At 39.8% G+C, this 25,823-nt stretch overlaps 4 protein-coding genes across 9 annotated transcripts; 3 read left to right on the top strand and 1 right to left on the bottom strand.

Annotated features, from left to right (window-relative positions):
- Positions 1 to 1,422: 1,422 nt before the first annotated feature.
- On the bottom strand, positions 1,423 to 5,363 carry nkiras2 (NFKB inhibitor interacting Ras-like 2). 5 transcript variants are annotated; one of them, XM_042393217.1, is made up of 4 exons: positions 5,280 to 5,363; positions 4,716 to 4,838; positions 2,936 to 3,177; positions 1,423 to 2,622 (listed from the first exon to the last, which is right to left on the bottom strand). In XM_042393217.1, the coding sequence occupies exons 2-4, from the start codon at positions 4,807 to 4,809 to the stop codon at positions 2,380 to 2,382; spliced, it is 579 nt and encodes a 192-aa protein (XP_042249151.1). In that variant the 5' UTR covers positions 4,810 to 4,838; positions 5,280 to 5,363; the 3' UTR covers positions 1,423 to 2,379. The 5 variants fall into 5 exon arrangements, with proteins under 5 accessions (XP_042249151.1, XP_042249155.1, XP_042249152.1 ...); XM_042393221.1 differs by having other exon boundaries at positions 5,285 to 5,308; XM_042393218.1 differs by having other exon boundaries at positions 4,716 to 4,841; positions 5,280 to 5,298.
- On the top strand, positions 4,768 to 11,916 carry dnajc7 (DnaJ (Hsp40) homolog, subfamily C, member 7). The gene is made up of 15 exons (XM_042393216.1): positions 4,768 to 4,828; positions 5,310 to 5,435; positions 6,184 to 6,272; positions 6,419 to 6,543; positions 7,472 to 7,585; positions 7,894 to 7,968; positions 8,059 to 8,177; positions 8,351 to 8,504; positions 8,735 to 8,899; positions 9,259 to 9,350; positions 9,521 to 9,594; positions 9,771 to 9,917; positions 10,043 to 10,195; positions 10,349 to 10,411; positions 10,522 to 11,916. Exons 2-15 carry the CDS (start codon positions 5,362 to 5,364, stop codon positions 10,557 to 10,559), a joined length of 1,482 nt encoding a protein of 493 aa, XP_042249150.1. The 5' UTR covers positions 4,768 to 4,828; positions 5,310 to 5,361; the 3' UTR covers positions 10,560 to 11,916.
- Positions 11,917 to 12,420: 504 nt separating this feature from the next.
- On the top strand, positions 12,421 to 15,476 carry odad4 (outer dynein arm docking complex subunit 4). Its single transcript, XM_042392895.1, has 11 exons — positions 12,421 to 12,654; positions 12,742 to 12,873; positions 13,025 to 13,178; positions 13,273 to 13,334; positions 13,635 to 13,785; positions 14,007 to 14,207; positions 14,295 to 14,502; positions 14,590 to 14,676; positions 14,845 to 15,041; positions 15,170 to 15,270; positions 15,355 to 15,476. The coding sequence occupies exons 1-11, from the start codon at positions 12,529 to 12,531 to the stop codon at positions 15,388 to 15,390; spliced, it is 1,455 nt and encodes a 484-aa protein (XP_042248829.1). The 5' UTR covers positions 12,421 to 12,528; the 3' UTR covers positions 15,391 to 15,476.
- A 4,344-nt stretch (positions 15,477 to 19,820) lies between these two features.
- Positions 19,821 to 25,401, top strand: LOC121884707 (2',3'-cyclic nucleotide 3' phosphodiesterase). 2 transcript variants are annotated; one of them, XM_042393668.1, is made up of 4 exons: positions 19,821 to 19,944; positions 21,937 to 23,511; positions 23,625 to 23,752; positions 23,918 to 25,401. In XM_042393668.1, exons 2-4 carry the CDS (start codon positions 21,975 to 21,977, stop codon positions 24,380 to 24,382), a joined length of 2,130 nt encoding a protein of 709 aa, XP_042249602.1. In that variant the 5' UTR covers positions 19,821 to 19,944; positions 21,937 to 21,974; the 3' UTR covers positions 24,383 to 25,401. The 2 variants fall into 2 exon arrangements, with proteins under 2 accessions (XP_042249602.1, XP_042249603.1); XM_042393669.1 differs by lacking the exon at positions 19,821 to 19,944 and adding an exon at positions 19,999 to 20,098.
- Positions 25,402 to 25,823: the final 422 nt, after the last annotated feature.

A 25,823-nucleotide genomic window follows, 5' to 3' on the forward strand; every position in this document is an offset into this window, starting at 1 on the left:
TCCACATTCTTCAGTGGGATTAATACATATATTCAGATTATTATTATCATTATTTAGAGGTATCAGTGAAGGCATCCACCTCACTTAACAATGGACAGTAATTCATTGTAGCATCTTTATTATTGTTTATTGGAAGTGTGTAGTATTGATTCTACCTTGATGAGTGTTGCAGTTACTGACTTTGACCACTGGGGGGCAGTAAACAGATATTAACAGGGTTAGTTTACTGTCAACTTAGTGTCAACGGCGTCACACAAAGTGCAAATATCAAGAATTTGTTATTAATATCAGTATGAACAGCTCGTTATTAGTGTTATTATTATTAGAAATAACAACAGTAACATCAGTATTGGTAATAATTATTGGTATCATTCATAAAGACCTGTTTTAACAACGGTTTTCTAGTGTGGAGCACTAGATATAATGAGTAAAAATGAATCTATTCAATCTTTTGAGGATTTTAAACTATTTCTTTGTATTTCTTTTATTTGTTATTTATTTTACTTATTTTTATTTTCGGTGTCCTTTATGGGCCTTCATATACCACTGAACAACAGATCATTTTGTCAAGTGGTTTGAGGACAACAAACATTTTATTACTGACTTCAGTTGCAACTTAACTGTCAAATGAAGGCATTTCTTTAAAGATAGTTGTTACCACAGAGTCAAAGTATAATGCAGAGACCTCAGTGCTACTTTCTGGATGCACAAAGAAACTTCCCTAAAAATGAAACTGATGGAAACTAGATCTTTTAGAGCCTATATAGAGGCAGGTGATTTTTTTTCCACTGAAATAGATCATGAGACATATTACAGTGTAGATTAACTGAAAGCCAGTGATTGTAGAGTTCAGTTTAATTTCACCTTTTACACCACATATGTGAGCTCTTCTGTCTTTACACTCCAACCTTTACTTGCTCTTTGCTTTTGAGAGGATTACAAATCCCAATCTGGAGACAAGTCACCCTCCTTATCAGGTCACAACGCTGAGAGGCGTGCTTTCATGATGCACCGACATCTCAAACGCCAAATAACTTCCATGATGAAACAAAAGCTGTATTTAAATACATCAATAATTTTAGCACAACTTATTCTGGTTAGGCACAGAAAAAAATCTTTTAATTTGTTTACACATCATGCAAACAAATATCAAGTGAACACAATTTAAGGATATTAATACATAAATGCTTGAAATTCACAGAAAAAGTGTTGAAAAGAGTTTGAAAACTGAATTTCCCCTTTTCAATGAAACAATTCAAAGCTGCACACATTTTACCTGAATAAAGCTACACAGTTCAACGATCGTCTAACGTCTTCATATGGGTTTTATTTTATAGCTTGGTAAAATTCAACTTCAGCAGTGATTGCAACTGATAATATGATGAGTCGTGTTGTTAATGATAGGACATTTCACTGTATGTATTGTGCTGTAGGTCTTTTATGTGTAGCAACAGAAAAAAAAAAAAAAGTAGCACCTGAGCCTGCAGAAACCACCGTTCACGTCAACGTCTTTCGGTTATATTTGAACTCCTAAAACCTGTACAGAAGGCCATTTGCGGTAAGGAATGTCAATCATTCACTCTATAACATCAAACAGTGAATCTCAGCAAAGAAGATATGTAGTGTAACAAATCTCCACATCAATAAAACAGCACGTTTACTGTACATCATCGCTAATGTAATAATAAAATCCCTTCACCCACCTTTTACACAGACAACACATAATATTCAGCTTTTGAGTGATGCAATAACTAGGTAACATTTGTAACTGCTGCCATTTGTGATTCAGTCTGTGTCTACATGTGGTGTCCATGTAAATAAATCAGTAGCCTGTGGACATGTGTGCTAGTTCCTTATTTATCTACGCATCGAGCACCGTGAGTGTCTGATATTGTAAAATTCTGAAAGTTTAAACTAAATTCGAATGTTGATTGTCAGATTATGAATCAGCAGAGTGACCAATATTACTGTGAAGATTCATCATAAAGAATCTGGATGAATAGTTTGACCATAATCCAACCAAATATAACTGGAATGACAAAGAAAAACATCTTGGATTCGTTAAATTTCTTCGATTGATATGGCAAAAAGAACATTTAAAGATCAGCATTTTTTTTCAGTCCAAATTAAATATCCAGTAAGTATTTCATCAAAACCTCAATATGAATGCAATACCAACAGTGCTCTCTGTATATAAATACAATCATTCTGCCTTTTCTCTCATTACCACTGGCCCACACTCTCAAAACTAACTTTCACCTATTCAATCCTTCAATAAACCAAAATTGATTTAAAAAAACAAAGCAAAACTAAGTTCCCTTTCACACACCCCTTCTCCCTTTTTCCTCCCCGTTGAACTTCACGTCGGCGTCTCGTCACTCAGCTGTCTGTAGAACCACCCCCCTTATTCTTATTGCGACTGAGAGGGAAAGTGGACTTGCTCTGCGGCTGGGTCATTTTGCTGGCCAGGTAGACGAAGGGTTCAATGAGCGTGCGACGGTCCACCACCGACACCTCCCACAGACGCACCTTCTCGTTCTTAGCCCAGTTCAGGGCCATGTTAGAGTCAACTCTCCTCTCTTGCTGCTTGTCCAGCTTGTTACCCAGCACAACAATGGTTACCTGTGGATCAGGATCATCAGATTAGCCCTACATCAATTAAATATTTAACACTGTCCATACCAGTGTGCTTCACCACATCAACTCGAGTATTAGTAATGGCAACTGTGATGTTGGGAATTAAAGAGAACTGCGAGGACGGAGCATTTGAATCAATCATTTATTGAGCACATTTAATGCTTAGGGAAGATTAATCACTATTTATAAATGTACCTGTAATTAGCACACATGTAACAGCTAAGTTTACCCACATTCAGTTTTATTCAAGTAGCTCTAAATGAACCTTCCCAAGCATGTCAATGTGTTTGGTTCTCACCTCTTTCTTGTCTCTGTGACGGTCAATATCCTTCTTGAGGGCCTCCATCCGCTTAAAGGACTCTTTACTATCAATGCTGTAAACAAGCACAAAGCCGTCCGCAAAAGTGTAGTAATGTCGAGGAAACTCCATCCCATCCCGGAGTCCGCGGGTGTCATAGAAGCGCACCTGCTCTCGTGTGCCACGGTCAGTTTCTATGGAGCCGATGTAGATATCCTCCAGGGTCTCCATGGGCTCTGAACCTAACATTAAATAAACAAAGCCAGGCAAATATTATGTGATATACTGTACAAGTATTAATACAATTGCTTGTGTATTTAATACATTATTATTAAGCCTAACACTTCCTTACTAGAAATTACACTTTGTCAACAGAAAAATGTAAACATATGAAGTAAAATAAAATTCAAATTGAAAGGTGAGCAAATTCAAAATAACTTATACTTCCGAGTTAACTAGAAACCAAAAAAATGCAACCAAAAATATCTTGTTTAATCCACAACCCAAAGATACTCGGTTTATTATCATAGAGAACTAAAACCATCAAATATTCACATTTAACAAGCTGAGAATTTGGGCATTTTTTCTTAAAAAAATGACTCAAAACGATTCATTAATTCAAAATACTTTATTAATGTCACCCAACGTTGTTAACTGTAATACACTGTGCTATCAGCTGGTAATAGTATTAGCTCCCCTCACAAGTGCCAGACTAAAGATGAAGCAGTATTTTGGCTAGCGGTTGCAAGAAAGTAGAAGTAAATTTCTCACATTTTTCCTACTTTATGTAACAACCTTAATTGAGTTTTAGGGATGGTGCCGAATGTCTGACGCCTAATGATATTCATGAGCGAGTTGATTATGTACTGCAATTAGATAGGCTGTAATTAAAATAACATATTTTGCTTGTTAAATTGCTTTCCAAAATAATTACTGATTGATAACAAATAATTAATGATTGAGATATTTCAAGGCTCCAGTCTGTCAGGAAGAATAAATGACAATTAAACTGAACATTTTAAATATGTAATTCATTACACAGAGAATAACCAAACTGTAAAATCAACACTGACAACCAACGTTACAGGAAGTCATTCCTGTCGACTGACATCAGTCTGTACAGTGACTCTCCTCTGTGACAGGAGAGGGGACAGTGATGACAGACTGCTCATTCACATATTACATTATCCATCCCATCTGTTATATTTCAGATTCATATTTTAGTCATCTTTAAAGTACGGTCTGTATATACTGTTATCATATGTATGTACATTGTGTAAATTATTCAATTAGTACACTCAATTCTAACATCCATGGACAATCATGCACTTTACTGCCTTTGCAATATCTACCTGACTCACACTATGTGCAGCATATTAACATTGAACAGTCTATACCTACCAAATAGTATATTATAGTTATGGTTATATCTCTAGTCTCTATTTTATTTTTAGTTATTCTATTTATTTTTTTATATTTGAGTTAGTCTATTAAATTATTGTATATAATTTAGCCTTTAATTGCATTTGTTTCTCTTACATACCTCATTGCTTTTGTATTTCGATTTATGTCAAGTGGCCGCTATCTATCTATCTATCTATCTATCTATCTATCTATCTATCTACCATCTACAGAACAACCAATGCACACAAACCTGTTATACTTTGCACATAGTTGCTCAGCTGTTGCCATGTCTCATACGTATTGATCTCTCAGCAAGAGGTCTAAAGGACTAATGACTGTAATATATGAAACACTGCGGTATTATTATGTCATTTACCTGCAACATGGTTGGCATACAGTAGTTGTTCCAAGACAGCCGTTTTACCAACTGCAGCCTGGCCACACACCACCACTTTACAGCTTTTGCCCATGACGATTCGTCACCCTCAGGTCAGAAAATCTGCTTATCGAAGAAAACACACAGATGAAAGATTAGTTAGTAACCTTGCTTTATTACAGTGTAAACGCATAGCTTTGTACTACGTTTGTGGTTTTGGCAGCTGTTACTGCGTTATACATGGCTGTAAACATATCCTTACTAAAATGGCTTGCTAGCAAGCAAATAAAAATTATATGTTAGTCATACTATGATGTCATACTACAAGATAAAACGTTTGATGTCTGAGTAGTCTTTACAAAATATAACACTTAGCTTAGCATTAGCTTACGGAGATATGTTACAGAACCACGATATCACAAACTAAGTCGCTAATGTTAGCTGAAACCGACTAACCCGAATAAAACGCGTGTGTTCAAAAACATATGCGCTGGTATTTGGCTACCAGCGGCCAGATATGTTTTAGTTATGAGAATAATTTTTACTTGCAAGCTAACTGCTTACCTTACCCAACGGACTGTTTCCTGTTTACAGTGTACGTCACGACTGCAGTCTGTGGCCCCGCCCCCTCCCCATTCACGGCAAAATGGCGACGGAGCACAGTGATGCTGTGAACATGGACCCTGACATGGAGCTGCTCAGTGACGAAGAATTAGAAAGGTATGAGAAACTAACAGTGTGTTGTCAGCGGCCGAAATACACGTGTAACGAAGTGACTTATCGATATGTGTAGTCAAAAGTCCTTGTCATGTCTATTTTCTTGTCACACTGTGAAAGCTAACTAGCGACCCACCGCTGTTTAGCTAAATTTGGCCCCCGGGTAGCTTTTAGCTCGGCTGTCCTCCAGTAGCTAGCTCCTGTGCTGGATATCTGGGTTTCAGTCAAGTAAACTGTGTAAATCTGTAAGTCTGTAGTTAACTGATCTCACCGAGAGTACTGCTTTTATATTATTTCTATATTCACAGTCTGTTACAGATGACACCATTCACTAATTGTGTGGTCGTGATGTAACGTTAAAACGTGAAAGGTTTCCAAAAAAAGTAATGGCATTTGCCCCCAGCGTGGTGTCATATGTTCCTGGCTGTGCTCCCCCTTTAGCTACGTGATTTATCCCCTGCTGGTTTGGCTCTTTCTATGTTTAGCTAACGCTGGCCAGTGGGCTATCTGATGCACAATGCCATTCACAATCGTCGACATGCTCTGTTTACAGATGATATAAATGTGATGCTCAGCCTTACAGTTCAGAGATGAACGTCTACACACAAAAAAGTTCAGTACTCTTTAATCTGTGATCAGACGACCATCACATACGATCATGCTGTCTCCTCAACTCCTCTCAGATTTGTCTTCTAAATTTGCATTAATTCTTTTTTTATATATATATATTTTTCTGCTCACTTTTACACAGGGAAGCGGAGGGCTTCAAAGAGCAAGGCAATGCTTTTTATATCAAGAAGGATTACGCAGAAGCATTCAATTATTACACCAAGGCCATAGGTAATTATTCTTAATATAATTATGATCAGTCCACTTGTTGTTATTTTAGGAGATGATGTTGATTTCTTGTATTGCACAGGGGACAAAAGACTGTGTCTGAATTTGACAGGATGTCAAAAACTTCTCTCTTTTTTTTTAAAATACAGATATGTGTCCAAAGAATGCAAGTTACCATGGGAACCGGGCGGCCACACTAATGATGTTGTGCCGATACAGAGAGGCTTTAGAGGATTCCCAGCAAGCAGTACGACTAGATAACTCTTTCATGAAGGTAAGCTGTGGGGAAACAAGGTGTTACATAATATCAAAAGGGAAATATACTCTCGAATTGTGAAGTATTTTCTATCTGCGATATGTAGTGTTCTGGGCGTTGTTTTGTTTTGTTTTGCACACACTGTCACTCAGCCCTTCTCATTCACTAATGCTTCATCAAGGGATTTCCTACATTTACTAGAATGATGTGGACAAGCTCTATAGAGAGGGCACGGACATGTTGTACTGTACATGGTAGTAATATGATTAAATAACAAAGAAAAATGAACTTGCAAATTGGTATTGGATCACTGTTGAGCTTAATTTCACATATAATTAGTTATATACCAAACAAGTAAAAGCTCTGTAATATATTTGAACCTGCTGAAAGATACTTACAAACTAAAAATTCAGCTTTTCTGCATGACCTGGACTTTATTTTTATTATGTCAATGCCATTATACCTATTGGTTCTAGAAACAACAGACAAACCAGCTTTGTTGCAGAGATTTTAGACACCGCTAGAGACAGACTTATAACAGCATCTCTTTGGCACCTTGGATTTGAACCTCAAACATGTTTTAAACAACTGAATGAGTGTAATTTACTACATTGCAGGGCTATGTTGTGGTTCAGCTTGCAGGAATGACTTGTTTAATGCATTTACACATTGTTGTGATAGTGGTTCCTTATTACATAAGCTATAGCACACCCCTATAATAGTCCAGTGAATAATGATGCGTCGCAGCATGGTTACAAGCATTATGATTTTACAATAGTTAATAAAAACAGTTGAATCACATAACAAAGAAGTAAATTAGGGCTAGTCAGTCGTTAAGTTTGCTTTTAGCACACAGTGTCCAACTGAGTTAAAAAAAAATACAGACTCCAGACAAATTAAGGTTGTTGTCGCTTCAGTGTGTGAACTGCATGTCTCTCACCCACAGGGCCATTTGCGAGAGGGCAAGTGCCACCTGTCCCTTGGCAATGCTATGGCTGCCAGCCGGTGTTTCCTGAGGGTTCTGGAGCTTGAGCCTGACAACAGCCAGGCTCAGCAGGAGGTAAGCTGGCTTCAGCTGAAGAGGGCATGATCTCACAACTTGTACGTGATTATCCACTATCAGAGAAGCTTTGGCAAAGCTAGTGCAAATAAAGTGCAGAAGTCTGATACTGAGCGGTTTAAGAGGAATTCAACCAGAGTTGCTGTTAATCCTTAATGAGCAAGCCGCGAGGCAAGTTTTAGTTCATTGATTTGATTTTTAGAAGTGTGTCACAGACGTGATGCCACTGGTAGCTGAAAAGCAATGAAGTTATCTGACTACTACAGGTCTTTCACATTGTCACTGAATACCACAAATTCCTTTGTCAGCTGAAGAATGCAGAATCCATCCTTGAATATGAGAGAATGGCAGAGATTGGATTTGAGAAGAGGGACTTCAGGATGGTAAGCTACTCAGTGGTTACAGTCTTAGTTGAAGACACGGACATCAACAACAGCAACACAGACTGGAAATATGTTGTGGTTGTCCCCTAGGTTGTCTTTTGCATGGACCGTGCCTTGGAGTCTGCCTCAGCCTGTCACAGGTTCAAGATACTGAAGGCGGAGTGCTTAGCCCTGCTGGGTCGCTACCCCGAGGCTCAGTCTGTTGCCAGGTGAGGCAGCATATTTGAAAACTATTTGAATACTGCGAAATACAGATTTACCTGGCAGCGATAGGCTTAATCAGCATTGTGTGAACTCGTTTGGCAAGAGCTTGAATATAATGGATGTTTATTTATATGTAAAAGTCCCACACTCCAGCTTTAATTATCCTTTTCCTGTTCAGTGATATTCTGCGAATGGACTCCACTAATGCGGATGCACTGTACGTGCGTGGTCTTTGTCTGTACTATGAGGACTGCATTGACAAAGCTGTCCAGTTCTTTGTCCAGGCCCTGCGTATGGCTCCCGACCATGACAAAGCTCGGCTTGCATGCAGAGTGAGTATTTCAGTAAATAAGTCTTATAAATCAAATAAACCATTTTTTGTATTGTTTTCTTTTCTTTTTTTGTGAATTCCTATAAATACAGCCATGACATTTACATCTAAATGGGAGCCTTTTGCTTCAAAATGGCCAAAGAAGATCCAACATTATGGTTTTCTGTTGTCCATTTAAGCGTGAGTAATCTAGAGTAGCTTTTAAAGATGTCCTATATATTGTTTTCCCAGAATGCCAAAGCACTAAAAGCCAAGAAGGAGGAAGGGAACAAGGCCTTCAAGGAGGGAAACTTTCAGGCAGCCTATGAGCTGTACTCTGAGGCACTAACAATAGACCCCAACAACATCAAGACTAATGCCAAGCTGTACTGTAATAGGGCCACTGTTGGATCTAAGGTGAGCAGCGTGCACAGGAGAGATACCACTGGTTGCATCAACATCTGGCAAGTTGTTTTTGTTATTGATGGTCAACTGTTAATTACTTTTTTGGCACCCTTTAAAGCACATATTGCAAAGGAGAAATTGACTTAATTACAGCTCTGACAAAAAAAGAAAAGGGTTAGCAGATAATCAGAGAGTGAGACTTGTGTCTGTTAGATAAATGTAAAGAAAGGAACACATTTACAAAAGTCAATCAGGACCTAGGTATCTAACAGTATAACAGCATACAGTTTTAGTTTCATTATCTTTGCCATTACATCTCCCTCTCTATGTCTTCCTTGCATGGTCACACTTTTTTCTTTTTTCTTCAAAAGCTGAGGAAACTAGAGCAGGCCATTGAAGACTGCACGAAGGCCATTAAACTGGATGAGACCTATATCAAGGCCTATTTACGGAGAGCACAGTGGTACGTGCAGGATTTCTAACCTGACTGTTAATCGAAAACAATAAGTCACATTGCATTTGGTTGTCAGACAGACAAACAGAAGACAGTGTCATTGTTATTATTTGGACTAATATTTCATTGAGCAAACTGGGTAAAGAAACAATAACAGATGTGTGCATTCTTTGCTGCAGCTACATGGACACAGAGCTGTATGAAGAGGCAGTTCGAGACTATGAGAAGGTTTACCAGACAGAGAAAACAAAAGGTGAGAATCAGACTCCTGCTCACAGCAGTCATATCCTCCTTATTCTATTTCATAGCACTGTAACATCACACACTGGCAACTTATGACTTGTTTTCAAATACAGTGTTTTGCCACCTGCTGAAATATTGAACCTCCTATTGCTTGTTAACTTGTCCAGTCTTGTTTTTATTCCCCAGAACACAAACACCTCCTAAAAAACGCCCAGCTGGAGTTAAAGAAAAGCAAGCGAAAAGATTACTACAAAGTGCTCGGGGTGAATAAGAACGCCACAGAAGATGAGATCAAGAAAGCTTACCGCAAACGGGCGCTTTTACATCACCCAGGTGAACAAAAAAATGTCCCCTAACCACAGAACAACAATTGTGCATTTTCTACATATTACTTTGCAGATGTCCTGCAGTCCAAGTGACTTATGTGCTTTTGTGTGCTGTGTTTATTTTCCCTGTAGACCGTCACAGTGGAGCTAGTGCCGAGTTGCAAAAGGAAGAGGAAAAGAAGTTCAAGGAGGTGGGCGAAGCCTTCAGCGTGCTTTCAGACCCGAAGAAGAAGTCTCGTTATGACAGCGGTCAGGACCTGGAGGATGACGGCATGAACATGGCAGGTCAGTACGCGGGCGAGCCTTGGGGTGGGAGGTGTCGAGGGTGAACAGATTAAAGTACAATTCATGTCTAACCACCTTTTTTTTGTCATTTTTATGGTGAGATCCTGGCTGGAAAGTTCTCTGATATTGAATCTTGTTTTCTGTTTCCACCAGATTTTGATGCCAACAACATTTTCAAGGCGTTCTTCGGAGGACCAGGAGGTTTTAGTTTTGAAGGTAATTTATATACTGTGTGTGTACAAAATCATGCTTTTCTGCTGTCAACCATTTAGAATGAAATATAATAAGAGTATGTCAGTGATTGACTTGTTTACTATTTGTTTCAGCATCTGGACCAGGAAATTTCTTCTTCCAGTTTGGTTAATTGGAGGATTTGTCTACCTACACAGTTACTACATCAGGACTTTTCAACAATGTCAACCCCCCCAAACCACCATCCATATTTAATGACTGACTGATTGCAAGTCAAGTTTCTGTCTATGCCATTGACTGAATGAATGCAACCCAATGACCACATGCAGCAAATGATTTAACGCCCGTTATAGCAAGGACACGGAGGCGGCTCAGACTGAGTTGATAGTGTTACTGGTTTTGGATTTGGTTTTCTTCTCTCAAAAATGAAACAAACTTGAAAGTCAGTAATGGCTAGCAACACTGGTCCAAATTTTCTCAGATTTTTGAGATAGGAGAGATCGTGCAGCTATTGTATTGCTTTTAGGGATCCATGCAGGAAGTCACATCCTGGGGAAACTCTTGAGATGCAACTGAGCATTGAGCAAGCTATTATCCGACTCGTCTCAACTTACTGCTGAAGGAATATTCTCTGCATGAAAGTTAGTAACTTGCTTAATGATTTCTGAAGAAAATCACTTAGCAAGCAACTCCCCCACCCTCCCGCCCCCCTCCCACCCCTACCCCAGCTCCACTTTTGAAGAATCTGTCAGACAGACAGACAGTTGGCTGCTACAAATTCGCACTGAAAACTGCCTCCTTGTCATAAACCAATAGGAGCAGTTGAACATTTTTTTAAAAATTCATCACAGCTGGAGTCTAGACCTACATATACAGTACAACCGAAGCACACTAGAAAGATGGCAGCAGAGACAGCTGTGCTGGCTTTGTTGCCAGCAAAGTCCCCTTCCCACTTGTCACAGGTTTTATGTTTGATGTTGCCATTCACAGATTGATGCATTGCACATTTTACTGGAATGTAAAGTGTTGATGTGTGATGATAGTTGATTGTTTATTTTCCAATTTTTTTTTATTTTGATATGTATATTTATTGTAAATTTTGCTGTCATTGTAAGATGAGGACGCTCTTCTGTTATGTTTAAAAGAGATGCCAATCATGCGACACAAGTTCAGGAAGATCATTGTTTTGCTTGGTCAGGATAAAATATTGCACAGAAATAGATTATGCTCTTTGTGTTCCTTGAATGTGATGCAGGCTGTCTTATTTTACTCAATGCCACAGATATGCTTATGGATAGAACAATTATGGCTGTGTTTGCTATTGTCTAAGAAAGTCAGGCAATGTGTGATGATGGAAAACTTTACTTCCTGATGAGTGTGTTGTTCACTTGTTGCACATCATGAAGAAAATGAAGGCGTCCTCATCTTTGCTCTCATTGTTTTTGCCCTTACGGTGAAACCATCCTGTCTTTACCTTTTGAAAAGTACCATCCATGTCAATAAAGTTGGCCTCCTCAGAGTTTCCCCAATATTGTGTTTGTGATTTGTTTTAGTATTGTATTTATTGGGACAATGTAGTTTTAAACATAAATGTTAACATTTGATATACTGCACCAGAGTTAGCTTAAACTAATTTTCATCTGCAGTCCCTTACAATTAAAACATATAACAGCACAATAACAAACAGTACAAAGCAAAAAACACACAGGACACATTATACAAAATACAAAGCTACACACAATAGCACATCACATACACCCACAATGTCAACTAGAAATTAATGTAAGCTTGTGAAATTAATAGCAAGATTATTTGCATTGATGAGAAGACCATGAGATGAAATTTAGATTCAATATCACGACTAACATCAATTTTAGTATAAATATTGGTGTTTATTATTAATAATAATGTTATTATGAACAAATATATGTTCATTATAAAATAAAAATGTACAGCTGAAAACTTGATGTGATAAAGTTGTAGTAAGCGGAGCCAAGCGGAAGAGGGCGCCGTTTCCCCGCTTCCTGTTTGTTGTGGTTGCTAGGATACCAGTTAACTGGAGACGCTAATGTCCCTGGATACTTTCATATTATCGAGAAAACTGTCCATAAGCGTTGTGTTGGGAAGTAAATTGTCAGAAAATGTCAGACACAGTCGGAGAGCACGATGGCCAAAAGCCAAAGGGCGTTTTCTCCACTTTAATGGCCGATGGGGACTGGTTGTTCATTAAAGGGGAGTATAAGAAGGCTATAGAGAGCTTCACAAAGGTAATGGCAGTAACGTTACATAATGCATCATGGTTGTCACTGCAACTTATAAAAGCATGTATGACTTGCGGATGTTCCTCTTTTTAGGCGCTGACTTTGAAGCCTGATGACAAGAGCTGCTTTGTGGGTCGATCCAAATGTTACTTGAAGATGGGCCAGCCTGACGACGCGTTAAGAGACGCAGAGGCTTCACTCAAAGAAGACAAGACATTTTTCGAGGTAAAAAAAAAAAAAAAGGAAGTTACAAAGATGCATATTTCCACTGTCAAGACAAAAAAATGCTGTCTTCTTTATGACAGCCCTGTAGTCAGCACTCAAAAGGGATGATTTATGAAAACTGGAGCACATGAACATTTATCATGTTTTTTAGGGATTGTACCAGAAGGCAGAGGCTTTATACTACATGGGAGAATTTGAATTTGCGCTGGTGTTTTACCATAGAGGACAAAAGCTACGTCCGCAAATACAGGAGTTCAGACTGGGCATCCAAAAAGCACAGGAGGCCATAGAAAACTCTGTTGGCAGTAAGTTATTTAATAGTATTTTGTGATGTACGCTTAAGGAATTCCTTGTCACACCTAACATCTAAACCGTTTCTTCTTCTCTCCGATCTTACAGGCCCTTCCTCTGTGAAACTGGAGATTAAGGGAGACCTATCGTTCCTCCAAAAAGATGAGGAGGTGAGTCTTTGTTAGGTGCTCCTTTAATAACCCAGTGTTTAACAGGACATCTTGGAGGCAGATCTCTTCTAAAGATAATTACACACACAGCCACCAAGAAGTTGCAGCACAAAAGCTTTTCATTTTCCTCAAAAAACAGATTTTCTTATCCTTTCCAGGAAAAAAAAGACTGATATAACACAGGATAACTTTTCCAACCAGTGGGTTACCCTAGATTTAACAGATATGTGTATGTAAAGTTCAACCCTGCCTTCCTTTCTAATGCACAATATTATATTTCTGAATGACTGCCTGGTAAAGAGGGCAATGCCAATTACTGCCATTGAGCATCTGACGACAGAGAAAAAAAAGCAGACCCAGAAGACCCCTAAGAGTGAGAAGACAACCAAACAACTGCTGGGAGAGTTTTACAGCGATAAGAAATATCTAGAAAACCTGCTGAAAGATGAAGGTACTGTATTATTATTTAACTATTCTCACCTGACTTTACTTTTGTTTCTCTACACCTTTCATTCGCCAATCAGAATTAGTACACTGCAGCTTCAGATGTTATGAAACCATTAGTTTCTCCTCCAGTCTTTAATCCTCAATATCTTTATTTCAAAGCCACAATAATTTAGTTTTTAACTTTTGATAAACTAATATTTAAAACTGATACACAATGATCCGCAGACTTAGTAAAAGGTAAGACGAAGGATGGGGAAAGACTGCAGGACGTCATTCAGAGCTGCCTCACATACCTCGACACTTGCACTGACTTCTGGAGCCAGGAGAAACCTATCTGTGCTCGGGACCCTAAAAAAAAGCCCTGCCACAGTGCCCCCCGTGAACCTGCTCAGTTTTTCCTTAAAAGTCTGGATGAAATTGACACAGGTAAGGCAGGCTTCAGACTACACTTGTAGCATTTTAGTAGCTTTTTAGTAAAAAGAAAAAATGCTCACTGTATGTTTACCGTTTTAGAGTTGACATCTGGAAACGCAGAAGGTAGTCTCAAGAAGGCTGAAGAAGTCATGAAGATGGTGCAGAAATGGTCAGAGAGAGATGTGCCCAGTAAAAAAGAGGTTTTGGGAAGCCTGCACAGTTGTATCGGTAATGCTTTGATCAGTCTTGGAGATATGGACAAAGCACTGGAGCATCATCAAAAAGACTTGGAGTTGGCTGAACAGTGGTGAGAATCTGAAGCAATGATAGGAGAGGAATGATTGTATATGAAAACAAGATTGTTCTTATGTTCAGTAATCCTTCTTATCTACAGCAAACTCCCTGAAGCAACGTCCAGAGCTCTGGACAACATTGGCCGAGTCTATGCCCAGACTGGTCAGTTAACACAGGCCATTGAGACGTAAGTAAATAACAAAATAACTGCTGCTCTTTTGTACTATGTGATATGGCAAAACATGCTATTTAATAGTAATCTTGTCTAGTCACACTTCTGTTTAAGTTGCATTGTTTTACACTGGCATTACATATGGTGACACTGCATTTATTCCATTTTCTTTACTCAATTCAGCTGGGAAAAGAAGATTCCCTTGATCCGCGGTGGTTTGGAGAAGACCTGGTTGTTTCATGAGATTGGTCGGTGTTACCTGGAGCTTAATCACCACGAAGAAGCCCGAGACTACGGCATCCGCTCAGTGGCTGCAGCTGATGAAATCGCTGATGAGAAATGGCAGATTAATGCTAATGTTCTGGTGGCACAATCAGAATGTAATTCTTTATCTGATTTTTTAAATTTAAGATTAGAAATTTTGATGACTGTGACATGCCAGCTTATTGGCTTGATATTTAACTATTTCAAATATAAATAATACTGCTACTCTACTGTTTCCTCTCAGTGAAACTTGGAAACTTTGAATCGTGTGTCTCCCACTTTGAGAGAGCTTTGACCCATGCCAAGCTGCAAGAAGACGACTCTGCCGTGAACGCCATTCAGAAGGTCTCTGTTTTCATCTGTTTGCCATCTTCTTAGTCATGCTTGAAGACATTTTTGATTGCTGACATTTATTCTTCTTCTTCTCAGGCTCTTGATGAAGCAAAGCAACACCTACCACAATGATGATGTCTGAAGAAGAGAATGATCATTAAATGGAAGTCGATATATCAGAACAAGTCAAATAAAAGTAATCTCCTTCAGATGGGCAACTGAAATATTTGACTTTTTATAAAGAAAGTGCACAGAAACTGCTTAAAATGAGAAGAGCCTTAAAAACAATTGTGCTCAAAATGTTATTGTGATGGTGGTTCTGTTAAAGTCATATTGGGACCATTGCTCTCACAATTTTATTGACTGTAAAAGTAAACTGTTCTCTGAAGAGTTCAAATATGTATTTTGCACAGTGCTCGCAAGCTGTACCTCTAGCCTACTGCTCTAGAAATGATTTGGTGAACTCGAGAAGAGTATTTTTCAGCAGTGTTTCTATTAAGAGTCACATTTACCAAAGCTATTTGATTTTAAAGAATTACCTTTAGAGAACAAATGTGAGTGTGTTGCTCAGTTTCAGTTCACGTCTATTTGTGATGCTGTACTTTGACACAGTTCTTTGAAAAACTGATACCTAGAAAATGTGTCACATAATATATAAAATACAGGGGGTTTGTATCACACTGACATACCTCCAGGCATACATGGTTTGATTTACAGTACATCCAGATGACTGTTTCAGTACTTATGGTGCTTATGTGTAGATCAGAGACAAAAGAATAACAACTACTACAAATTGTATCCCTTTATCTTACATTTTTTTTACATGAATGTAAAAAAAAAAAGTACAACAGTGTACTTTTCAATTAAAATGGTTTGGTTATGTTCCCTAAATGAAGTCTTAATGATAAATGATAAAATATCAATGATAAACTTCCTTATGTATGCAAACGTCTTATAAATTCAAATTCAAATTCACTTTATTGACATGAATGTCACAACAACAATATTGTCAAAGCATCAAGAGTCAATGAAAACAAAAACACATTCACTGTCATTCACTGTCCCTCAGGTTGTGGCATGGTACCTGTCGAACAGTGACCACATATTCTGTTCTCTTTTGGTTGCCATAATTTTTTTTTTAATGTCGTCCTTGTTCGATTGCCAATCTGTGGTCATTGAGCCTATACTTGGATAGGATCTGTCTCTGCTTTCTATCTCTGAAAGTAGAGAGATATTCTGCCAATTCATAATCTCTTTTTAGGGCCAGATAACGTTGTAATCTACTTTGGCTTGTAGTATCTTCTTCCCAATGTTCCAGATAGGTTTCTTGTGTTATAATTTGGTTTACTCTGATTGGTGTTTGGAAAGCAGTGTTGGTGTGTGACTGAGAAGGGGACAGTTAGTCTCAGCACCAGCTAACATAGGGGACTCATTTCTGGGCTCAGCTCTTGGGTTCGGAGGGCTTTGCAGCGGAGGTTGTCTAGGGGGCTGGATTTAAGGTGATTAAAAAATTTGAGTGCTCTCTTTCGAATGTTATTTATCAACGGGTATCTGCCTAATTCAGCTCTACATGCATTTGTTGATGTTTTTCTGTGTATGTGTAAAATGTATCCGCAGTATTCTTTGTTTGTCCCAACAGGGGTAGCCATGATGACTGAGCAGACCCCATACTTCACTACCATACAGCGCAATGGGCAGGATGATACTATCAAATATTTTAAGCCAGATTTTAATTAGAATTTGGAAATTGTAAAATTTTCTCTTAATTGCATATAGAGGTCTTCAAGCTTTTTCTTTTAGTGCACTCACTACCTTGTTGAAACTCCCTGATGCTGTTACGGTTACACCAAGGTAGATATAACTCACACTAAGTTGATTGATGTGATTGTTTATGGCAAACTGGTACTTGTTCTCCTGACACCTGGGGCATTTTTGAAAAATCATGACATCAGTTTTCTTCATATTATTGCCAGGGCCCAGTTCTGACAGGACTTTTCTACTATGTCCAGCTGGTGATGTAGTCCTTGTTCAGTAGGAGACAGTAGAATAAGGTCATCAACATAAAACAGAGACTTCACCTCTTTATGTGGGAGGGAGAGGCCAGGAGCAGCACATTGATCCAACTGAACAACAAGTTCATTTCTTAAAGTCAGTAAAACAAGTTAATATCTACCATTTTTGTTTGGTATACAGTGTTTGTCAGGGAAATCTAGTATCTAGTCATTTAGAACACTACAGAATAATTTACCCAGACAACTGCTGACACAGATGCCACTGTACTTACAAGGGTCTAATTTGTCCCCACTCTTATGAATAGGGGAAATGAGCCTTATGCAACAGATGACAGGAAAACATCCTGACTGTAATACGATATTGAGCAACTTCAACAATGCACCCTGCATCTCTGTTGTGCTGCATTTGAGCATTTCATTTTTAAATGCTGTCTGGACCACAAGCTTTCTTTGGCCAGAGAAATTTTGTCTGTGTGGTCAATTCTTGCCCAGAAATTGGGAAATGAAAGGGGTTTCAGTTGTCTTTAATTGTTTCTTATAATGTTGGGAGTTTTTTTTTCTTTTATAATGCATTGATCTGAATTAGTCAGATTTATTGGTATTTCTTTGTGCAGATTTTCTTAATGTGCTCTCCAGATGTTACCATTTTGGATTGCGGTTGCTTTGTGTTGAATTTGTTCCACATATCCCAGAATTGATTTTGAATAATGGTGTTCTCAATATCTTCAAGTTTCATGTGGGGATAATTTTGTTTTTTGTTCCTAATTGTATGTTTATGTTTGCTTAAAATTTCATTGTGCTTCATGCGTAAGTCTGGGTTGTTTGGTTGGAGATGTTTTTCATTTCCTTTTTTTTTCTGATGGACTTGCATTCTCGATCAAACCATTTGTCAGCATTTTCCCTTTCTGAAGGCTCCAGTTTTTTGTTTTATAAGTTCGGCTTTAATAGCTGCCTTATGAAATATCATATTGATATCATCAGTGGCCTTGTTTACACCATCTCTGGTAGGAAAATATTGATTTTGGTCACATATTGATATGTCATTCATCAGATCAGGTGAGTTCAAGGCCATTATGACTTTGTCTCCACTGCCTGGGGCCCATATGTATACGATTTAGTTTATACAGCGTACTGGTTTTTGTGTCACTCATTTGAGCTGAGAGTTTAAAGAACATATTTGATTGTGATCTGAAAGAGGTGGATTGCTGTCTGACAGTGAAGGGGTCCATGTCAGTGTTTGCATAGTTTACTACACTAGACCCAAAAGCTGTGGACTATGTGAAATCTCCCTATAGTGACGCCTACTTTTTTGGGATAGGAGTGGCATCGCATATGACGTGATTGTGGTTTACACCAGCTCAAGAATAGCCTGGGAACCAGACGAATCTGCGAGCTCATGTTGTATTTGCTCTAGCAGATACGTCTGGCTCATTGATGGATTATAAGAGCATGGTTTGGCCCCCCTCCCGTTCAGACAGACTTCCAGTCGACCTGGTCCGGGTCGAGCCAATCACAACCGTTTATCTAATATGGGGCGGGGTCGATACAATGACTGTGTTTTTTTTCCCCAAAGGATGGCGCATGGCAAAGTCATGACCCGCCCTCCTCTGCCTCTGATTGGCTAGTACTCGTTGCCTTCGTTTGTTGGATTGGTTAGGTTTAGGCATAAGGAGTGTGATTGGTTAGGGTGAGGGTAAAAATATCAGGATGAGCCAATCAGAGGCAGAGTAGGGCGGGTCATGACTTTGCAATCCTGGGAAGAAAAAATATCGCTGACTGTAGAGAAGGATACGTCGCTAGGAGTTACGTCACGCGTTTCCTTGCTCTGATTGGTTGTCGGTCTATCCTGTTGATAACGCCCCTTGCGGATTGGTCCAATGATGCCAGGCTAGCTCACGAGGTATGTGTGTTTGTTGATATTGAATTTTTTTATTCGTATTAATAACAAACAGGCATGCAATACGAGCGCATCCTTATTTTTTTAATGCTTTATTAAACAATACATTTACAAATAACAAGGCAAGTCAACCATGGTATTAAAAACCTTGGCTTGTGTCTGAGTAACAGAAAACAAACAAACAAACAAACAAACAAATCCATACAATAAAACTATTAAAAATAAGAAAATACATTAAAATATATAAATTGTAAACAATACAATAAATAACGTTAAAAAGCTAAATTAACATAAATCAGTTTTCCAAAATAAATTAAAGTTGAGCCCATCATCATCATCATCATCATCATCATCATCATCATCATCATTATTATTATTATTATTGTTATTATTAATAATAATATTAATAATATTGATGTTCTATTCATGATCACTTTCAAAAATACATAATAATAATGATAATAATAACAATAATAATAATGATAATAATAATAAGTGGAAAAAAATAAAAAAATATATGCAGTGGTATATAAAAAACTATTTTTAATATTTCAGTTTTTACCCTCTTCCGGTCTTCAAGGGCGTGTCCGTGGCCCCGCCTATGTGCGCGTTCCCGGAAATCACCCCCCACCAACCCCCCCCCCCCACACCCCACCTCCCGTTTTCTTGAAGAGTGAAGCGGGTGCACGTCTGTGCTCAGGATTGCCTTGTCATTGTATCCAGAGAGAGAAACGCGTGGTCAGCGGCACCACCGACAGCTTCACTGCAGCGTAACTGGTAAGCTGGCATTTTCCAAACAAAAGCCCCTTCTGACAGTATTCTGCATCTCTTTCAATCGCTGTTTTACACAAACTGCCTAAAGAGAAGTTGTTCCGGCAACACGCAGTGACTTTTATACGCCAGAGAAACAGCAAACGTGGCGCTGGAGATGGTAATGTTATTGCCAAATGTTCTGACTGCCAGGCTAAATTGTTTTTGTCTGGCGTGCTAACGTTAGGTGCACGCCACTCCCCGCCTGGCCACATTGTGCACGTAGTAAAATGTTATCTGTAAAATCCATCGATTCTCTCTGTCAAAAAACATTTGAGCTCACTTGGACGCGGCCTGGGAACATTTAAAAATCGTAGCTTTTGTTAACTGAATGTATTATTTAGTGCAAACTTGCCTTTAAAACAAAAAAAAAAAGATAAAACCATCCTCTCACTCACTGCGCCATTTACTGTACCTTGCTTAAAAAACGTGATGGGGTTCAATAAATCTGAAAGTGACTATTCCGCTATTTTGCCATCTGTTTTGATTTCAGTCGTTGTGAATTACAAGCTTTGGAAAAAATTCTGTGTTTAATATTAGCCAACTGGTCTTTGTTACTTACATGAGAGCTTCCCCTTCTGTCTCATGACACGATGTGGTTTCGCACATCTGTTTTGACCCAGTGTTTAGTAACAAATCTGAAACTGACATTTGGGGGGAGAAATAACCTGCCACACGGTGGAGGTCGCTGTACTATGAAGTAATCACACTTTATCCGCGATGCCCCATTTTCTTAACTACCCTTTGTCTATGTTTGCTGGCGCTGTTCATCATGTCTCCATGCAACGTTTAAATACAGCATCTGGTGTCCAAACACTCAATTGGAAACTAAAATTTGGTGTGAGCTGTATGTGCCAGGGGTATGCTATTGTGTCCACCTCCTGCACATCCATTTTTTTATTTATTTTTGAAAGATGGCAGTGTGTAATGCATCATAAAAACATCCACAATCTAAAACCCCACCCTTTTTTTTTTTTTGATATTGATATTGAGTAACTTCCAGTTTCAGAGATAATGACAACAATCCTCAAAACTGTTTGATTTTGGCCTGGTGGTTTAAAAAATGCAGTCAGAGATGAACATAGTTGCAAATTCAGCATGTAAAAAAAAAAAAGTGAGTCATTCTCATTTTGCCTGCGCATCTAGATATTTAAAATTGTGCCAGTTTAAGAAGCTACTGCATCAAAATTTATTTTTTTAACCTTTTATGTATAGGGAGGAGTTTCTCCAAGAGCTGTGCTGCTCTTTTCTTCAGGAACGCCCTGACCGCATTCAGTTACACATTTATACCTGGAAGCTGCCCAGTAAAACCACAGTAGTCCGATCTGCCGGCCACTGAGCAGCTCCACTGGAGCAGCTGGGATGAAGGGCCTTGCTCAAGGGCAACTCAGCGGTGGTAACGAGGGAGGGGCAACCGCTGCGTCTTCACTTTTCCCCCACCCAGATTTATCCTGCCGGTCCGGGGGATTGAACCGGTGACCCTTTGGTCACAAGCTTGATTCTCTAACCTTTTTTTAGGCCACTGCTGCCTCTTAAATTATGTTTGTTTATGATTAGTAATGAGGCAAAATATTCTTTTTTTTAAAACCGCTTTTCAGATATTAAATGCCAAATTGGTTACATTTCCATATAACTGTAATGTTTATTCTCTTGAGACACTGCCAAGCCCAAAACGTAACTAGGTTAATCCATTTCAGTCAGATTTAATTTAGATATGTTGCAGTACAGAATAAAAAAAACATGGATTGATGAATAACATCCAGCTGCAGCCTTTGTTCACTATCCAAACTTTTTATGCCTTAATTAGATGAGTGTTGGATTAATTTAATAGGAAAAAAAAAACCCTTAAATGTCCTGCACTCTTCAAGTTGTTGTGGATGGGAACTAGTTGCTGAAGCTTGTATGTGTTGAGTCACATTTGGACTTCTCTCTCTCTTTCTTTTAATGATTATATTTAAGGTACATGGTGGTGTGTAAAGTCGGACTTTAAGCCAGACATGGATACTGAAAAGAGCGGCGAGGTTTTAGATGCGTCAGAGACTCCACAGCAAGAGGAGGCTGTAATGGAAAAAGAGGTTGTGTCAAAACTGGAGGCGCCAGAGGAATCCACAGAGCCTGAGAAGCCACCAGCTGCCGATGAAGAGACTGAGCAGCTGGCAGTGAATGGTCATGATAGTGAAGTAACAAACTTGAAAGAAACAGAAGAGTTGATTGTGACTGAAAGTGTTACAGTGTCTGATGAAAAAACAGAAATGGAGATTGAGGACAGCTTGCCCAAAGAAAAATCTGAGTCGGTGCCTGTTGCGGTGGCACCACCAGAACCAGATGAGTCATCTGAAAAGATCTCTGACCCAGTTGCAGCTTTAGACCCAGAACCAGAAAACATTCAGCCTGAACAGCAGCCTGTGCCAGAGAAAAACCCAGAACCTTTGCCTATGCAAACGCCTCTGGCAGAGAGCACCCCTGTACCAGAGCCAGATGAATTGCCGGAATCGGTTCCAGAGGCGGAGCTGCCAGAGCAAACATTACCTGAACCAGCCACGCTGCAGCAGCCAGTAGATACACAGCCACCCAAACAAGAAGAGAAGGCACCAGAGCAAGTGGACACTGAGGCAGAACTGAAGACTACAATGGAAACTGGGGCAGAAGAAGTTGTTAAAGCGGGGATGGCAGAAAACGATGTCGTAGGTGAGCCTACAAAGGAAGGGGAAGAAAAACAAGGAGCAGCAGGAGATGCTGTGTTGGTGGCAGAAGCTTCCTCAGACAAGCCGACAGAGGCTGGGAACATGAAACCTGCAGGAGACGAGAAGAAAGAACCCGAAAAGTCAGATGAGTCTGATACTCAGAAGGGAGCCGAGCCGGCGGCGGCGGCAGAAGGTGCTAAATCTGAGCAGAAAGATGCTGAACCCGAAAAGGAAGAGGATACAGTCCCTGCGACTGGCTCCCTGTCTTTTCCCCTCCTGGAGCGAGAGCAGACCAAAGATGCCCTGCTGAGCTCTCGTACCCTTGTTGTCATCAGAGGCCTTCCAGGAAGTGGCAAAAGCTTCTTGGCGTGCGCCATAGCCGATACCTACAAAGACCACTGCACTGTCATCTGTGCTGACGACCACGGTGTTAAACCAGAGAATCCAGAATCCTCTGTGGATGGATACAAGGCTGTGGATGAAGCTGTGGTGGCCTGCTGCAGTGCAGGACCGGCTTCCTCTGTGCTGATAGTGGTCGATGACACCAACCACACCCAGGATCGGCTGGCCCGCCTGGGGGAGATCGCCAGGGAGCACCACCTTGTCGTCGTCTTCTTGGAGCCGCGTACGGAATGGAGCAGGGATGTAGCACAGCTGAAAAAGAAGACCAAGCGTGGACTGGACGAGGCCCAGATGGAAGCCATGAGTGGTCAACTCGAGGAAATGTCCCTTCCTCTTTACTTTGGCTGGTTTCTTCTCTCCTCAATCCAGGATAAGATTAGGTGCACGTCAATGGACTTTCTGAAAACGCTGGACACCCTGGAGGCCTTCAAGAAACACTCTGTTGACTGTGAGTTTTGTTTAAAGTTGTGTTTCATGTGTTATCAAGGTTTATACACATGTCTGGAGCAGATTAATGTCTTAAATATTTGGATGCAACTGATCTTGTTTTTGTGTTTACAGTCATTGGGAAAGCTGAGAAGGAGGTGGATCTGGAGCAGTACTTTAAAGCCAAAGGAACCCTCCATTGCACCACAAAATTCTGTGACTATGGAAAGGCAGAGGGTGCCAAAGAGTATGCACAGAATCCAGTAAGTTATTTAAGCTAATAGATTGATTATAGAAAACTTGCAGCACATTAATTTATTACTTTAGTACTTCTTTCTTGCATTGAGCGAATGTAGCAATGTAATGTGTTTTATATCAGAGTTGATTCTGTGATATTTCCTCATCATTTCCTTTCTTCCTCTCTCTAGGCTGTTACAGATTACTATGGTTCTGCGTTCGAGCTGTCGCTGAGCTCTCTGTTTGTCACTCCTCGCACTTTCGGTGCCAGAGTGTCCCTCACCGAGGAGCAGCTTTTGCTGTGGCCAGCCGACGCCGAAAAGGAGGCAGAGTCTGCTGTCCCCGCAGCTGCCTCCCTGCCTCTGGGAAGCCGCGCCCACGTTACTCTGGGCTGCGCAGAGGGTGTCCAGCCAGTTCAAACAGGTCTGGATCTGCTCGGTATCCTGGCCCTGCAGCAGGAAGGCCAGCAGGGGGAGCTGGTCGAGGAGATGGAGCTCGGCTCGCTGACCTATTACGGAGAGGGAAGGTGGCTGCTCAGCCTCAGGGAGCCCATCTGCGCCCCAGCTTGCTTCTCCAGCTTCTACAGGCGCAAGGAGTCCGACACGACCAAAAAAGAACCTGAGAAGAAAAAGAAGTCAAAGTGCACCATATTGTAAATGGCAAAACATGGGGGGGATGCGTGGCTTGGGATGACTGGTGAATTAAGATGTAGGCTTACTCTGTGTAAGATTTGTGTGTCTGTGCAGTGTTTAGGGTTTCAGTTATAGCCACCCTAAATCCACGAGCTGTGTGCCTTTTTACTGTTGATTTGCACCACAACCCAAAAATGCCTTCAATCCAGTTAGGCTTGTTGTTGTTAACCTTGTTCGGTATCCTCTTACACATATCAGTGCCAGAGCTGCAGTACCTGGTTATTTGCTGAGGCGTTGTTAGCTGCAGTTTTAGAGTAAGGTAGTATAGCCTCCTCCCACAGCTCCACAGTTATCCAAAAACTTAGATTTCATCTTCTATACATTTCAGTGTTTCTCCGTACTCAGATGTGAATGATAAACGATGTACTTTCATAGCATGCATCCCTGGTTAATGGTATCAACATATTAACACATTTCTGACCTGCTTTAAGTAGCTCTGCCTCTTTGACAGAATTATGTCTGGTGGTTTACTTTGGCTTAGTTGTAAGTAATAATAATAAATAAAACAAAACAAACAAAAAAAAAAACTAGCTGTCATTTCCCTGCAAGTGTGTGTGCACAGCTTAGGAAGTAAATGTTTAAAATAGCATATGGGCCAAAGTTATCTATTTGATTAAGTGTATTAGAATGAATGTCATTTATAGAGATCCCTCCTTGTAAAATCTTTGCACTGTGCATAGTTTGAAAGGGAGAATGCTGGTGAATTTGGTGTTCGTTTCAACAGCTTGCACTTAGTACTTATTCAAATGCTGTGAATCCAAGTCCATGTTTTGGAATCTTTTCTACTGCGCAAGACTGCACCATCGATCCCTTTTTATTCTCTTCGAACAGCACTTCATGTATTGCATTTTTTTGATTTGTATCCTCTGTGACTGTAGTTTTTGAAGGGCAAGTCCTACTTTGTGTAGCTCTTATGAATCACTATTTTTGCACTTGTTTTGTACACTTAATAAAAAAGAACATGCTTTGCTCCAGGAATGAAATTTGCTGTGTGTTCAGTCCCGTTAATGCAGCTCGGTGACTAGTAATGCAGGCTGGTAACTAGGTCAGTTTTAACTGCACGTGGTAAATTTTTGACAGCATGGACTTGTAGTTAACTTTGTGAACCAGCAGAGGGCACTCATCACTTGTACAGTGCTGGAAAAAAGAGATCAGGCGCTTTGTGGTAAGATGTTTTCTAACCAAAATATCCACCCATGACTATCTAAATATTGTAATTTCAAACATTGTATCACAGACTGGATTACACCATTTGTCTGAGACTGGTCTCCCTTTAGCTTGTTCTTGCATAAGAATCTGGCACAGTCAAAATGGTACAAAATTTAGACATTACAACTGCCAAAAGCTGATAAGTGTGATTGAGTAAGTGCTCAGCTGTAATATCAACACTCCAGTGACCTATAAG

This window comes from Thunnus maccoyii, chromosome 18, assembly GCF_910596095.1.
Source record: "Thunnus maccoyii chromosome 18, fThuMac1.1, whole genome shotgun sequence".
In the NCBI taxonomy this organism is placed as follows: Eukaryota; Metazoa; Chordata; class Actinopteri; order Scombriformes; family Scombridae; genus Thunnus; species Thunnus maccoyii.

Bases quoted from the DNA above. Each gene is read 5' to 3' on its own strand.
- odad4 (XM_042392895.1), top strand. From the start codon at position 12,529: ATGTCAGACACAGTCGGAGAGCACGATGGCCAAAAGCCAAAGGGCGTT. The intron at 14,503-14,589 runs GTGAGAATCTGA...TCTTATCTACAG, and splicing joins TTGGAGTTGGCTGAACAGTG to CAAACTCCCTGAAGCAACGT. The intron at 14,677-14,844 runs GTAAGTAAATAA...TACTCAATTCAG, and splicing joins TTAACACAGGCCATTGAGAC to CTGGGAAAAGAAGATTCCCT.
- nkiras2 (XM_042393217.1), bottom strand. From the start codon at position 4,809: ATGGGCAAAAGCTGTAAAGTGGTGGTGTGTGGCCAGGCTGCAGTTGGT. The intron at 3,178-4,715 runs GTAAATGACATA...ATTTAATGTTAG, and splicing joins GTATGCCAACCATGTTGCAG to GTTCAGAGCCCATGGAGACC. The intron at 2,623-2,935 runs GTGAGAACCAAA...CCTGATCCACAG, and splicing joins GTCACAGAGACAAGAAAGAG to GTAACCATTGTTGTGCTGGG.
- LOC121884707 (XM_042393668.1), top strand. From the start codon at position 21,975: ATGGATACTGAAAAGAGCGGCGAGGTTTTAGATGCGTCAGAGACTCCA. The intron at 23,512-23,624 runs GTGAGTTTTGTT...TTGTGTTTACAG, and splicing joins CAAGAAACACTCTGTTGACT to TCATTGGGAAAGCTGAGAAG. The intron at 23,753-23,917 runs GTAAGTTATTTA...TCCTCTCTCTAG, and splicing joins AAGAGTATGCACAGAATCCA to GCTGTTACAGATTACTATGG.
- dnajc7 (XM_042393216.1), top strand. From the start codon at position 5,362: ATGGCGACGGAGCACAGTGATGCTGTGAACATGGACCCTGACATGGAG. The intron at 8,900-9,258 runs GTGAGCAGCGTG...TTTCTTCAAAAG, and splicing joins GGGCCACTGTTGGATCTAAG to CTGAGGAAACTAGAGCAGGC. The intron at 10,412-10,521 runs GTAATTTATATA...TATTTGTTTCAG, and splicing joins AGGAGGTTTTAGTTTTGAAG to CATCTGGACCAGGAAATTTC.